Source organism: Hippoglossus hippoglossus, chromosome 11 (genome assembly GCF_009819705.1).
Source record: "Hippoglossus hippoglossus isolate fHipHip1 chromosome 11, fHipHip1.pri, whole genome shotgun sequence".
Lineage (NCBI taxonomy): Eukaryota > Metazoa > Chordata > Actinopteri > Pleuronectiformes > Pleuronectidae > Hippoglossus > Hippoglossus hippoglossus.
In genome coordinates, this window is record NC_047161.1 from 2,850,398 (window position 1) to 2,865,397 (window position 15,000).

At 46.2% G+C, this 15,000-nt stretch overlaps 2 protein-coding genes across 2 annotated transcripts in view; one reads left to right on the forward strand and one right to left on the reverse strand.

Moving 5' to 3' along the window:
* rnf19b (ring finger protein 19B) lies at positions 1-14,721 on the reverse strand. The gene is made up of 9 exons (XM_034600843.1): positions 13,807-14,721; positions 6,790-6,989; positions 4,480-4,624; positions 3,851-4,013; positions 2,573-2,687; positions 2,254-2,394; positions 1,979-2,168; positions 1,348-1,482; positions 1-734 (listed from the first exon to the last, which is right to left on the reverse strand). Exons 1-9 carry the CDS (start codon positions 14,475-14,477, stop codon positions 287-289), a joined length of 2,208 nt encoding a protein of 735 aa, XP_034456734.1. The 5' UTR covers positions 14,478-14,721; the 3' UTR covers positions 1-286.
* The window catches only part of LOC117770959 (tapasin-like), a 1,175,540-nt gene that overhangs the window by 839,135 nt on the left and 321,405 nt on the right, over positions 1-15,000 (forward strand). The gene's annotated exons all lie outside the window — the stretch shown is intronic.

The window sequence follows — 15,000 nt, forward strand, 5'->3', positions numbered from 1 at the left end:
CTTAAGTAGCCAAGGCATTTTGCACCAAGGAGTAAACATAAATCATCATCTTATAAATCTCAGAGGTAGAACCCTGACAATTTACTCAGTGAGGAGATTGACAGGTAGATAGATAAGACAGACGGACGAAAGCAAGTGGACTCTGTCTGTGTTTAAGACGGTGACCGTGAGTCGCAAAAGCAGCAAATGAGAAATGGCGACAGAAAGACAGCGATGAAGAAAGGGAGAGTTTAAATGTAAATGTCGGGGATTCGGTTTTTGTGCAATCCTGAGAGCGAGTTTTCTCTCAGACGTAGAGGATGACGTTGACGTCCAGGGGACAGTGAAGGCCTTCGGTGGAGGGGTTCAGGGCTCGGCAGGAGGGGGGCTGGGGCTGCTGGCCCGCCGCCTGGTGACAGCTTTTGGGGTGAGGCGAGTCACAGTCGTCCGACGTCAGCTCCGCGATGTCGTCTGACTGTGTGTCCGACATCTCCAGGTCGCTGCGGATGCTCTCCGGCTGAGCCAGGGTCACGTCTCGGAGCCCCTCCCTGATTGACACCACTGACGACAGTCCCAGCGCAGAGCCGGATAAAGCCCCGCCCCTTCTGGAGCTGCAGTCCTGAGGCTCCTCCCCGCCGGATGCGGTCGCCATGGCGGCGGAGCCCGGAGGAGGGGTTAGGTCCTCTTCGCTGGTCAGGCAGAGATGGCTGGGTTTGGTCTCGATGTCCACCTGGATCTCCAGGTTGGTGCACTCCCTGCAGAAACACGGGATTCACAGCATGTCTCAATATGATGCACCGAAGAGAAACACACACTTATAGGGATTCAATTTCAACATTCAACAATAAATATTAAGTGAGAGAAGATATTTGATGTGTAACATGTTTAGGAAAACTGGGTTTAAAATGTATATAAAGAAACTAGAAACAACTTTTTCCCTGATGAAACTTTAAATCGTGACTAAATACCAGAGGACGTAAATATGTTTGAACTGTGATTGATGAATCAGTTCCAGATTCTTTTCAGAAAGTGATTTCGTTTTCATCTCAACGACCGTATCCAAGCACCTTGAACAGCCGTCACCTCTGACGTGATGTTGTGATGTGGTTAATTCACTGTGAACAGAAGCTGTCTTTATATCAGAGAGGGATTCGTGCAGCTTTAGGCCCAGAGGCCACAGAGGAGAAAACAACATGACATCATGGCATCGAACTGCCGAGTCATCAGATTAGTTTTAATCCTGTTTTCACAGTTGCATCTCATCCAAGTCTGCAGCCCGACGACTAAAATAACTCGAGAGGAGAGGAGACGAGTGACAGAAATGACATGACGAGAATGAAATAAGGAAAAATCCGCCTCCGCTCTCACCTGTCAGGTAGCGTGTAGGACGAGATGATGGATCCGGCCATCCCTCTGGTGCTGGCACAGTCGCTCCCGGCCCCCAGGCTGCCCGTCTCCCTCTGGGCGGATTCTTTAGCCAACTCGGCTGCTTGAACCTCCAGCCTGGAGCAAAACCAACATCCACAATGATCCAGTTCTCTGTTCTGTCCATACTTAGCATTAAAAACACATTAACTGGAAGTATTATATTTTGCAATGTAAGCCCACTGGGTTTTCTGCCTCCTCCTGACCTGTATTATATTTGTGTCTTTGCTATTTTCAACTGTGCGGGTAAATAAATTACAATTCCCACAAATTACAATTCCTGTTCCTTAATATATTTGTGTTGTTGAATAAACCAGTAGTCACGTTTTCCTACAGTAGGAAAAAAATGTATCTCGCAATTTAAGAAAGTGAAGACTTCCACCAAGTTTCGTAGAAATCACTTGAGTTGTCTTTGTGCGGTCGGACAGGGGGTGAAAACATAACCTCAAAACTTGCTCTCTATGTAAAAAGTACAGAATAAAAGATCGGAGCAGGAAAAAAGCCTCAAATGCTGCGACTCTTCATCTTAAACGTGACTTGAGTCCGTATCTGTGACTTCACCTCTGATCCTCACCTGCTGTATTTGCCATTGCGGGTCCCCAGGGCCCCCCCCGCCAAGGTGTTGAAGTGGGGTGTGTCCCCCAGAGTCCCGGGGGCCACAGAGAGGCCCTCACTGGGGGAGGTGGTGCTCAGGCCGCTGACCGCCCCGTCCAGACTGCTCTCGCCCAGGCTCGGAGACTTGAGCGCACGCCACGCATCCGCCACTGCAGAAACACAGAGAGGAACCAAACACGTGAGAACCTGGACACATCGAGTAAAACTGAGTGAGCAGGACTTATCGTTTCTCACCTGTGATTGGTCCGTCGTCCTCATCAAAGTCGATTCGCATGCCTCGGCCCTTCCCTCTGCTCACGCCACAGCCGCCTCCTCGACACAGGGAAATGGGCACCACGCCGTACACGTAGGCCAACATGATGGGAACACCGATGCCTGGAAACAACAAAAAACACTGATTTAATAAAGTTTCATCCTCTTTTGTCAGAATTTAAATAAGTCATCAGGAAGCATCAGCAGCCGTGTGTCTAGACGCTGGTAAACAAACTGTCCGTGGTTTGTTTTGTCCGTCAGCCTCAGAGACAGATGACGGCCGTGCTGTCGAGGCTCTTACCAACGCTGACAGCTGCGATGACAGGGGCGGTGATGATGGACAGGGCCACGCCTCCTGTGATGGCCAAGTTCCTCCGGTGACGGGACGACTTCTTCAGCTCGTAGTGGGCGTGGATCTGAGAGAGACGGTTTGACACGTTTCAAAAACACGTCGCAAACAGACAGAAGTGAAGATGGAAAAGAGACGAGGGTGCAGTTTAAAGGACGGAGCTGTTTCTGAGAATCTAAGGAGTCAGTGTGTTCGATCAGCACTTTGAAAAGGATGTTTGTAATGTGTTGTCATTAGTTTAAAATAATCTGAAACTAATAATGTTTTCGTTAGAATGAGGCTTTCATAAGTTAATATCATAACTTTATATCATAACTAACTAACTTTGTAGTTGTAGGTTATTATCCAATGATTCATTACAGAATTCTGATTTGTAGCTTCATTCTGAATGGTGTAAGTTGGTTTAAGTTGAAACAATTTTATCAAGATCAATCTTGAACCCTGAATAAATACTGTTAGACTTTTAGAGCACAAACTCTCAGGATGTCTACGTTGTCATCTTTTAACCATCAAGTTCTTTAAACGCTCCTGGAGAGACGTGAACAAAAAGTAAAAAGAAAATGTGTGTGTGAGTTTCACGCTGTGTCAGAGCTTCTGGAGGCTTCAACGTGCAGTTCCATTACTCTCCTCAGGGGAGTGCTACAGTATCTTAATGCACAGCATCAAAACATCACCTCCTTTCTCTTGTGGTTTGTTTCACAGACAACTGTCTTTATGCAGGAGTCTGTTTTCCTCTCCTTCTTATAATCATGCAACAAAACAACCAGCTGTAAGAACAAGACAGAGCTTTGACGTCATCATTTTTGTGGAGACGAGGGAGAAATTTGAGCAAATCGCGCTGAGCTGCCAAGACGTAGAAACAAGAAACCTGGAAATGATGTGCAAGTGCTCGGCAAGTGCAATGATCCCAATCAACCAGAAGATGGCGCAGTGATTAAGGAGCAGAAATGCGATATTTGTAAAAGCCACACCCTCACACCACGAGTCTGAAAAATCTGAGATAAATATTTCAACTGGAAACGAGAGAGATAGTTAAAAAAAAGCAGTTTGACCAGTTTGATTTGTGACCATGTTTCACTGGTTTTAGTTTGATTTAAAGAACAAGAGGCACCAGAACCCAGGATTCTATATCTGATCAAATAAGTGATGAACTAACAAACTGAGTAAAACAAGAAGGAGGAACACAGTTTGACTGTCTGATCCAAAGTTTCTTCTTCTGTTGTTTCTCACCTTGCGGCCGACGTAGACCGGGATGCCGATGACCATGGCAGGAACGGCGATGCCCGCGATGAGGGTGATTCCCACCGGAGCTCCGATCAGAGTTCCCAGCTGCCACAGAATCTTCTTCTTCCTGCCCCAAGGCTTCTTCCCCCAGAATGTGCAGCCGGATGGACTGATGAGGGAAACACAGAGGGGGGGGGGGGGGGGGGGGGGGGGGGGAGACGAAGAGAAGGTTTAAATATATATGTTGCTGAAGCATGTTTTTGAAGAGGGGATATAGATCCCTTATATCATTTAACATGGGAATTGAAGTTTAAATCCAAAAGTACTGGATTCCTGTCGTGGTTTTGGTTTTCAAAGGATCGAGATGTCACCGGGTATCAGGAAAGTTAATCTGCATAGATATGATACCTGATGTTATTGTTTTATCTCCAATGGGAAATCTTAAACAGAGGAGGTCCCAGGATCGAGCCTTGGGGAACTCCACATATATTGTATGTTTGCTCAAATCCCTTATTACTCATTGAAACAAAACTTTGAGCACGACCCAGTTTTTTTTTCGAACGGTCAACTAGGACTAATAAAACTGGAGCTGAAGTGTTTTTTGAATCTGTTCCGGTTTAACTAGCTGTTCCTACCTGAGGTAGTGCAGGTCGGAGATCTCCTTCATGCAGAGCCAGCAGAACTCACAGCCGCAGACGGCGCAGGTCATGTGATTGCAGCTGCCATCGTTCATCTTGATGATGTAGGCGCCACATCGAGGACAGGGCTTGATGTCATCAGCTGGAGACAGAGCATAAACAAAGCGATATGAGGAAAAATGTCTATTCGATATTTTTGTGAGATATCATTTAAAAAGCAGAGATATTAAAGGAATATTTAAACATTTTCGAGAAGTTTATTCACTTTCCTGCTGAGATTTATTTAAGTCTTTATGCCAAGCTAAGCTAATAAGTGACAAGATCTTCTGATCAAGATCAATTTCTTGCGTATTCCCCAACGACTCAGGCTGAAGTTAGAGTTTTTAAGAACTACAACTGTATCTTCATGTTCCTCAGATCATCTCACAATCTAATAAACTCCTGAAACATAACTCATTATTACTTTGTTCCTTGTGTATTTGGTAAAGTTATTACACAGCTCAAACCGTGTGTGTGTGTGTGTGTGTGTGTGTGTGTGTGTGTGTGTGTGTGTGTGTGTGTGTGTGTGTGTGTGTGTGTGTGTGTGTGTGTGTGTGTGTGTGTGTGTGTGTGTGTGTATCCACCTGCAGAAGGAAGTCAAAGGGGTTAAACGTTGGCTTCAGAGTAAAACTAAATAAATCACATCCTTCAAATGTTAGAATTGTTTGAAGAAACAAATAAAACTCCATCTCTACGATTGTTCCCTTCATTCGCTGTTTTTCTTTCCTCCCCTGTTGGCATTAAAATCAAACCTCATTAGAGTAATGGATCAAACAATCGCAGCACTTTGTCCTCTGATGCATTTTCAGGGAAAGACAGAAAAGAAGCCAAAAATAATCAATCTGTTGTGTGTTTGAACTCTGGATGCTGGGAACGCTCTCTGCTCTTTAAAGGGCATTTGGGCATTTGAAGACATTCGAAGAGACGGTTGAAGTGGGTCCTGTGTGTGTGTGTGTGTGTGTGTGTGTGTGTTATTGTTTGTGTACTCTGTATTCTGCTGACGCGACTCAACACCCCCCCCCCCTTGTCTCTCTTCCTCTCTTATGCTTCTCCTGTGTCTCTGCAGATCTTCGTGTGTCCGGTGAGAAGCAGCAGATCTGACAGAGCGACACAGAGGGAGCGGCCTGGACGGTTTAACGAGTCAGTGTCGGTCGTCAGTTCCTCGGAACACTTGGCAGAGAGACGCAGACTGGAAGTGGTGGAGGATGAAGAACGGCTGAGGACAGCTGGAGGGATTTACTTCATAGATATTTAATCAAAATGCCATTAAACACACACACACACACTCAGTATTTATGGTGTGTCATGTTTGCAATGCATCTATCATCACTACAGCAACACTGGTATCTGTTTCCCCTCTTCACCGTGTTGGTGCTAAGCTAAGTTCACCATCTCCTGTATAGTAAAAGTACACATACACAGTCCACACTGTACTCAGATAAAAGTAAAAGTACCACATTTGCTTTTCTACTTGAGTAAAAGTAAGTACTTGCTTTTAAATAAACTTTAGGTCTGAAAAGTATTTGCAGATTGTTCGTGCCTAAAAAGTATGAAATAAAATATCATATGTGTAAAAAGGGAAAAGCTTATTTTAAACAGCTGTTTCATAACAATGCAGTGTTGTTGTAACTGAGCATATTTTTCTCTTCTGCATTTTAAAAATATTTCCACACCACACGAGTCACAAGATGTTTTTTTCGTGATAATATTTAACAACACAAACTTACTTCTTACTTATTTTTTTTCAGAAGCCCGGAGGGAACTTTTATAAACAAACCTTAAACTGACAATTTCTACCATTCCTCAAATACAACGAGTGAATTAAATCAAAGCGACGTTTGAAAATCGGACCAGACGGAGAGTTTAGCCTGAGCCGAGTTATGGTGACATTTTAAAAAGCTGCCTGACAGTGATGCACGGTGCAGCAGTCATGAAACTCTCCGGCAGAGAAGCTGTGATATAAATAGTGTCTCACGCGCGATTGAACACTTCAACATTTCCCCCGGCAGCGGGAACGCCGGGGAGCCGCAGGCGAGTTAGACAAGTCTGAGTCGACGCTCTGACAGACTGAGGTGATGGACATGTGATAAAGTCGGAGAGAGACGGACCCACTGACTTCTCAGAGGTGTGAAGTACATTTTTCAGGATGGAAATGCTGGGGGAGAAAATGTTTTAAGACACAGACGCACACATTGTGCAGAGGTGTGTGCTTGTGTGTAACTTCTGATCCGCTCTCCCTGCAGGGACGTGTGTTTTCCAGGTACTCACCAGGTCCCTGCTCCTGGGTGTAGCTGGGGGAGTGGTTGCTGTGGGTGTGCAGGGACTGCGCCCTCTGTTGCCGGGCAGAGTCACAGGTCTGGTTGGGGTGCCAGGCCTGTTTGCAGTGGTAGCAGAACTCGGCGCCGCAGCCTTCTCTGCGACAGACCAACCTGGGACAGCTGGCACAGCCCGAGGCGATGACGGCGAAGCTGAGTGACAGGCGAGGGAGAGGAGAAGACATGAAAGGATGAGAGCAGAAAAACAGTTATGATCTTTATGACGCGATGACTGACGAGCCTTCGGTAAATTAAAGCTGTTCACACTGAATCAAAGCTGCTGATCAGAGTTCTTTGAGTCTTTTCGCTCAAGAGCTTGAAAGTTCAAGTTTGCTGGAACTCGACATGATTCTGTTTAACCCTTTTCCCACATAACTATCTGCTCGTTGCGACACTTCCTGCGACCGTAACCTGCTGACACCGAGTGAAATATTCAACGTTTGGCAACACGTTTCATCGCTGCAGCTTTAGAAATCCTGCAAACTGTGAACTCGAGGAGAAGAAGGTCTCCAACATGGCCGCTAACAGGCCCATTACCGGAGCCTGGGAGCTCTTTGTGGACGGAGAGAAGTGTGATCAATGGACAGAGAAGAGGAAAGAGTCGGGCTGAGGTCGATCAATGTGGATCTCACAAGTGAAAGGAGCCGAGTGGTCACAGTGGTCATTTGTGACAGATTTAATATTGCACTGATGAAAGAAGTGAACATCATCAGTCAAATTTCTGTTTTGTGGATTATTTTACTGAACCAGAAAGTGCAGAAAAGAAGCAGAAAGTCCAGAAAGTTAAATTAATTGATAAACATCTCGAAGCTCGAAGCTTGAAGGTCAAAAGAAACAATTTTTTTTATTCTTGCATTTCAGCAATAAAGTTTAATCTCGACATTTCAACTCTATTGTCGATATGCAAAATGGAAACACTTCATATTTCTGGCCCTAACAATCTTCCGTACTTTGACGAACTTTGAAATAGAAATTCTTATCCAAACTTCACCAGACTAAGCAAATAATTATAAATGCTGGTTAAAAATAGCATCAGGGCGTTTTGGTGACAATAAAGACAAATAAGGGCTTTTAAAAAGAGGGAGAGCTGAGATATGAGAGGTTGTCAGTCACTGGAGGAATCACAAAGGAGAGCTGTCGTGAAACACCGTCACCAAGCTAAGTGGGAGAACACATGTTGGAGGAGTGATAATAAAAAGCTCACAGGGATTTGAACTCTTTCTGGATGGAAACAAAGACGCTGCCAGTTTTCAGCACATTAGTCGTTTCCAGGCGTCGCAGTGACAAGGAGGAAAAGCTCGGAGATGTGATAACAACGGCGAACTTGTAATTGTTTTGCCTCCGACACAGCGGCCCCGACACGTCCCTCATTACCAGCCCCTGTTGACAGGCCTGTTCTCACAACTGAGGACATTAATGGAAATCACAGGAGTTTTACTTTCTCGGGACAAGAAGAGACATGAAGTGGCATTCCTGCAGACACACTTCCCCCTGAGGATTCACACATCGCTCCTGTTCAGACACACACACGATGAAAGATCAGAGGTCAGTGAAAGATCACGACACTGACTGAAAACTTCTCTAAACTTAGAAACTTTCAATCCAAGTGAGGGGGGGGGGGGGAAATAAACACAGAGATGCTACATTTGCATTTTTTTTTTCCTGCAGCATCAGCGCTCTGCTTTAAGCTCCTGCAAACAGAAACACAACAGCACACATTCAGATGAGTAATGAACAAGCTCTTCACAACTTAACCATTTCCCTGCTTTCTACAAGTTTAACCTTACATTCCTAAAGAGATTTTATGGCTCATTTTTGTTGCTCGGACAAACTTTAAGCTTGACAGGGGAGAGAGAAAAGTGAAGAGAGGCAGTAAAAGGCAGCAAATTAGAACCGAACCTGCAGCTGAGGCAGACGACTCCAGCCTCAGTACATGCTTCTGCTCCCTAAGTTTAACTTCCTATCGTTTATATTCTTAATTTCTCTGTATTTGCAGTGAGGTCACACGAGGACTTGAGTCGAGCTTCAATCAACAAACTTGAATAAACAGGTGAACAGCTTATTGTGCAGTGGCTTCAGGTTCTGTCACACTTTATTTGCCCCGGGTCAATAACTGCAGGTCACTTTTACAGTTTCAGAAAGAAAAGCTGCAAACAGGCCGGTGTAGAACGAGCACTGCACTGGTTTAATGCCGAGTTCCAATAAACCTCACGACCCCCGACTTCAGAATCCAAGGTGGCCGTGAATTCAGAACACTGTTTATTACCAATCACCAAAGCAATCCATTAAATAGTTGTAGCATTTAACTGACAACCTCAAGTCAGGGGTTTGCCAAATTCATTTGGATGGTGTTGTTTGGTAACAGGCTGCCATCCCCGCAGGCTGCCGCTGGCATGCCCAGCAACAACTACCGCTGAACAGAAAGGGGATTGTGCTCTACTTCTGGGTAACTCGGGACTCGCTGTGGTACAGGGCACGGCTGGTGACGGGGGAAACATCCCACTGTCAACTCCCGTCTTGTGACTGGTGGCTTCAGAGGCAGCGACGGGCTCTGAGGTTTGAAGAGAGACGGGCGAAACAAAGAGGAGATAGGAGGAAGGTACGAGGGGGCGATCAACAGCTGAGATGTAAATGTGAAGAGAGAGGGAGAGAGAGAGAGAGAGAGAGAGAGAGAGAGAGAGAGAGAGAGAGAGAGAGAGAGAGAGAGAGAGAGAGAGGGATAGAGAGAGAGAGAGAGAGAGAGAGAGAGAGGGAGAGAGAGAGAGAGAGAGAGAGAGAGAGAGAGAGAGAGAGAGAGAGAGAGAGAGAGAGAGAGAGAGAGAGAGGGATAGAGAGAGAGAGAGAGAGAGAGAGAGAGAGAGAGAGAGAGAGGCGGGGGAGTTTAATGAGCGCTGACATGCTGCGTGTTGAGAGGAAACGTGCACAGACAGTCCTGTCAGTGTTCGGCTCCACCGAGAGACACCTGGGAATCCTGCTGAGCCTGTGAATGCAATGTTACCACACACATACACATACACACACACACACACGCACACACACACACACACACACACACACACACACACACACACACACACTAATAGCAGGCTGGACGTGCATTAGTCTGACTCAAAAACACGACCTTTACATGCAACGACAAAAGCACAACAATTAAGAACAAGCACACAAACTTTTAAATTAACGCACGCACAGCAATGTGCACGTATGGGAATTCACACTAATTAACCAACACACACCGTCGCACAAAGACAGTTTCACACCAGCAAATGAACACACACATCATCAGCCTTAGACACACACACACACACAGACACACGCCGAGTCCAGTGAGTATGTATTGATCTGTTTAATTAAGTCTCTACTGCTGTTACCCCTGGCAACGCTCCCTCTATGCCGCATTGATAGTCACCATAGCAACTGACAGCCAGAGGAGACGGCGGAGGACCTCGCTTTGTTCTCACTGGATGCTCAGGTCTGACAATCACGCAGGCCCGCACCCCATTGGTCGGCCGCGCGACGGCAGGTCAGAGGTGAGCGACTGAAGGAGTCGGTTAACGAGGTTTCTCTTCGGTGACGCAGACAGAAAACAGGCGAAGGACCGTGGTGGCGTTCAGTGTGTCACTGTGCCGGTGGCGAGAAGAAACGCTCGGAGACTCATTGTGTTTTTACCCGTGAGCTTTTTTTCCGACGCTTCTCCTGATTTGTCCTTTCACATTTCAAAGGTTCAGTGTCGTCTCGCGGTGAAGTCGCCCTGAAATGACCCCGAATCTGCCCTTGAACAACCCTCCTCCACAAGGGGGGGGGAACTACGCCGGCCTTCACCTGCTGCTGCGACTTCATAAATCTACCTACTAACACAAACTCAAATGTCTGTGTGTGGTTCACGTGTCTCATAAACCGTTCATCTTATCGGCCTCACACTCGGCATGGGAACTGTTTAGGACCCAGGGAAGTGCCGTGTCCAATCTGGTGATACTTTCTATATTAATACAATTTGAATAAAAAAGAGACAGGTGCTCTGCCAGTGTGTCTCTGTCCTTCGGTCATTTTGATGATGTCTCTATTTGTATTCGTTACACGTTCGATTCCCACGGTGTGTCGGCGGAGCTTCTTCTACCTCAGGCCATCGGCCGTCAGGAGCAGCTCCGGCTTCAGTGTCTTCCCCCGACGTTGCACTTTGCTTAACGTCTCTTGTTTTTTTTTTTAAACATGCTCGACTAATATTTTGACTTATCTTAATGTGATGTAACATCATGTGGGATATTGTTGATGGAAAATAAACAGGCCACCATAAGCAACACAGTTTTTCCACTTGTTGCTTATGTTCTCGTGTGAATCTTTCAAAAAAAGGAGAAAATAAAAAATCCAGGTCACATTTACATAACTTTCCTACAAGCCGGCAGACACACACACACACACACACACACACACACACACACACACACACACACACACACACACACACACACACACACACACACACACACACACACACTCATAGATATAAACACTGAATTCTCAGTAATACTAAAGAGATTCCTGCCTATTACACTGTTTCTGTGGAAATGACAGAGAGTTTGAAGCTGCCAGGTGTGTGTGTGTGTGTGTGTGTGTGTGTGTGTGTGTGTGTGTGTGTGTGTGTGTGTGTGTGTGTGTGTGTGTGTGTGTGTGTGTGTGTGTGTGTGTGTGTTTACTGAGCCGCTATCTGTGATGAATAACCATTTGGACTAAGTTGATTTAAAGTGGGAGGTTGAGTCACTGCCGGCGTCACACACCTGGGACCTGGTAGAAATGAGGTTCAGCAGCCGACCTGTCCTCTTTCGATACGGCTCATGCAAACACACACTTAGGTTTCGTTACCTCAGAAAATTGTTTTGACACACATTTGTCACTCGTGTGCTTATTTTAACACGGATGATAACACAGTGGGGCTGTTTAAATCTGAGCTGTGCTGATCACTAAAGTATTTAAGAATGTGTTATTCATTTTTCTCATAAGCAACGAGGCCTCAGTTCCAAACCAGAAGATGAGGCCCTACAATAAAAGATATTTGTTTGGGGGTATTTGACCATTATTCATTTGTGTGCATCTTAATTCACACACTTCTATTTTAATACTTAGTTATTTGACCAATTGATTTAAATTCCCTTGATTTTCTGTCACGTTTGTGTCACGAGAACCAAGAAGAACTAAATGTGTGTGTTTCCTACACACCTGTCGAATGTTCCTGAAGTTACACAAGGGTTTCAAAGATGTGATCTAAAACAAAAACAGTACAACCTGTAGGTTGTGTGTGTGTGTGTGTGTCGGGTCACGACAACACAGTGTCAGGCAGAAACAGATCTATGCAAAGATACCACACGGACCCTGTGGCCTTCCCCTGTGAAAGCCCCAGTATTACTGTACAAAACCACAACAGAGTGTATCACTGAATATCTGCATCGCTTCTTCCTACACACACACACACACACACACACACACACACACACACACACACACACACACACACACACACACACACAAAATGAATCACTCTTGCTTTCTATGATGAAACAAACGCCTCTCATTTGTTCCAGAACCCAGACGAGAACTGCTCGGCCTCAAAAACCAAATCGGACTCTCCCCTCCTCCGACCACAGGCTGAGCCGATCTCTAACCTAGTTTCAGTTTCTCTCCTCAACTTTCAAATCCAGCCTCCTCAGTACGTCTCTCTCTAACGAGCTCACACTGGTTCCTGTTCTTTCGTGGGCCCAGACAGAGAAACACAGTTCTGAGGCAGAGCTGTTCATCTGAAATCCAGGCAATTACAGCAGAGAGGCTGCGGAAATAACCCGAACAGCAATTGAGCAAAGGATTGTGTGCGTCAGAGAGGGGGAGAGAGAGGGGGAGAGAGAGAGAGGGGGAGAGAGAGGGAGGAAGAGAGAGGGGGAGAGAGGGAGGAAGAGGAGGAGAGAAGGAGAGAAATGACGAGTGACTTTGCAGCTAACGGCCGGATAATAAGGACATAAACAGTGAGGTTGGTGAGAAAGTGTAGAGAAAGTTTCCATGAACTAATTTGACGTAATATCCGACAACATGTTGTGAATCACTGTAAACAAACAACAACTCGATGCAGCACAAATAGTCCCCTTGAATTCAGGCTTCACCAAATTGCACACACTTTTAGAAATCAGTCCCCTAAATGTGCCGGATTCTTTCATTAAAGATCGATGAATTATTCCCTAGGGAATCAGTGCAAATGTGAAAAAAACACCCAACTCCACAATGTAAAAGAAAGAAAATTAAATAAATGGGGGGGTGGAGGTAAAAGTTAGGATTCACTGAGACGACTTCCTGTATTTACTCAAACGTCTGTTTTCGGTTTGGCTTTTGTTACATTTTCACTTTTTGTCTCAGTCACTGGTTTAGTTTCTGTATTTCACAATAACTCAGTTGCTCTTTATCAACACTTTGACAATGTGAATTCCCTCAGGGGGAAAAACAGAGTTCATTTCAGTTCTGGGACAAACCAGTGACGCAAGTCAGCTCTGTAAACTTTACCTTCGTCAGCCTGATCTCCATCAGACACATTTTCACAAGAAACAGGAAGATGAAAAGCAACAAACAGAAGAAGCCAAAGCAGCAACTTGAAAACTTGAACCTGTTAATAATCTACACAGCCCTGTTTATTCAGCAGAGCAGAAGTTTTAAATACTCATTGGTTCTATCTTGGAGTTTTGTTGCTTCTCTGTTTTAGTTTATTATTCGTCCACTAGTTAAAACAATGGGTTTGAAGCTTGTGAAATCTGTTATGACGACAAAATGATGAAAAGATGAATCACTAAAACAATCAAGAGGATATGAGCGTCTCAGGTTGCCTGTGTTTACAGAGATAAACCCACTGGCTGTGCTGCAGGGTGAATACCTGATCAGAGGAAACAGAGAACACACCTGAAACCCACCAGCACCAAGACTTAAGAAAGTTTCTTACCCACAGTCGGGCGCCGGGCACCACCGGCAGTCCGGGTCGGAGGCGAGGCACCTCCGCAGGAGGAACTCCTCATACTTCTCCAGCAAGGCTGCGTCATCCAAGATGTCCGCCACCTGCCGCGGGGAAAGTCTCTCGGCGCACTCGGGGCAGCTGAGCTGGACTCGGCTCTCTGTGATCTCGATGCGGAGGTACTGGCGCAGGCAGCAGAGGCAGGAGCGGTGGCTGCACCCTAGCAGCTCGGGGAGCTGCTCGGCGGGCTGGCACACCAGGCACAGGGGGCACTCGAGAAGGTTGGCCTCCCCAGAGGAAGGGGCTCCACCCAGGGACTGCTGGCTGGAGGACAGTGGCTTGGACGGGGTGCCGGAGGCAGCGTCCTGGGGGCTCGCAGTGGCTGTGGTGGTGGTAGTTGTGGGCGTAGCAGGGGCTGCGACGGGCGCGGAGCTCAAGGCAGAAGGCAGGAGCTGTTGTTGAGTGTGGAGGTGTTGGTGATGAAGGGATAAAGGGGTGGCCGCTGCTCCTTTGGGGCCCCTGGTGCCCCGAGAGCCGCGTTTGCTGTGGAAAAGGCTGTGGAAGGAGATGCGGCCCTGGCGTTTGCCCGCCGCACGGCACTTAGGGTTGGGGACACCGCTCACCGAGGAGTGCGGCGACTCTGAGTCTTTTTCTGATCCCATTTTCCCAGAAGAGACACACAGGGCTGTTATTGTCCCTTGATACACGTTAATGTATCTCAGAGGGACAGTGAGCGACAACAAACACACACTCAGGCAAACACACACAAAGGAGTGTCTTGTAAAAGCCAAACTGGAATTCAAATGATGTTCAGGCTCCTGGCAGAGAAAGCTCCCCGTGTCACGTCCTTCTCTTCCTCTTACCAAAACCAAAACCGTTATCAGAAAAACACAGAGTGAGATAAGAGACAAAAACAGAACACAAGAGAGATTACCCAAGTTGAAAGTGAAAAAATTCAATTTCAAATCCGGCAGCAGAAAGGTTCACGAAGAAGAAAGAGTCCGAGGTGGTTCATCCCTCAGGCAGATGTCGGGGTCAAACATTCAAGATTCTCACTGTCGTACAAAAAGATCCTCGTCCGTTTCAGTGACTCCTCTTGAAAACAGAAGTGGGTGAAGGAGAAGATTCCACAGAGCTTGTTGAGTAACAGTCCCTCAGCTTGGGTTTAATTCTCTCCAGCTGGAT

Bases quoted from the DNA above. Each gene is read 5' to 3' on its own strand.
- rnf19b (XM_034600843.1), bottom strand. From the start codon at position 14,477: ATGGGATCAGAAAAAGACTCAGAGTCGCCGCACTCCTCGGTGAGCGGT. The intron at 6,990-13,806 runs GTAAGAAACTTT...CCTGTCACTCAG, and splicing joins TGCCCGGCGCCCGACTGTGG to CTTCGCCGTCATCGCCTCGG. The intron at 735-1,347 runs GTGAGAGCGGAG...GTGTTTCTGCAG, and splicing joins TCCTACACGCTACCTGACAG to GGAGTGCACCAACCTGGAGA.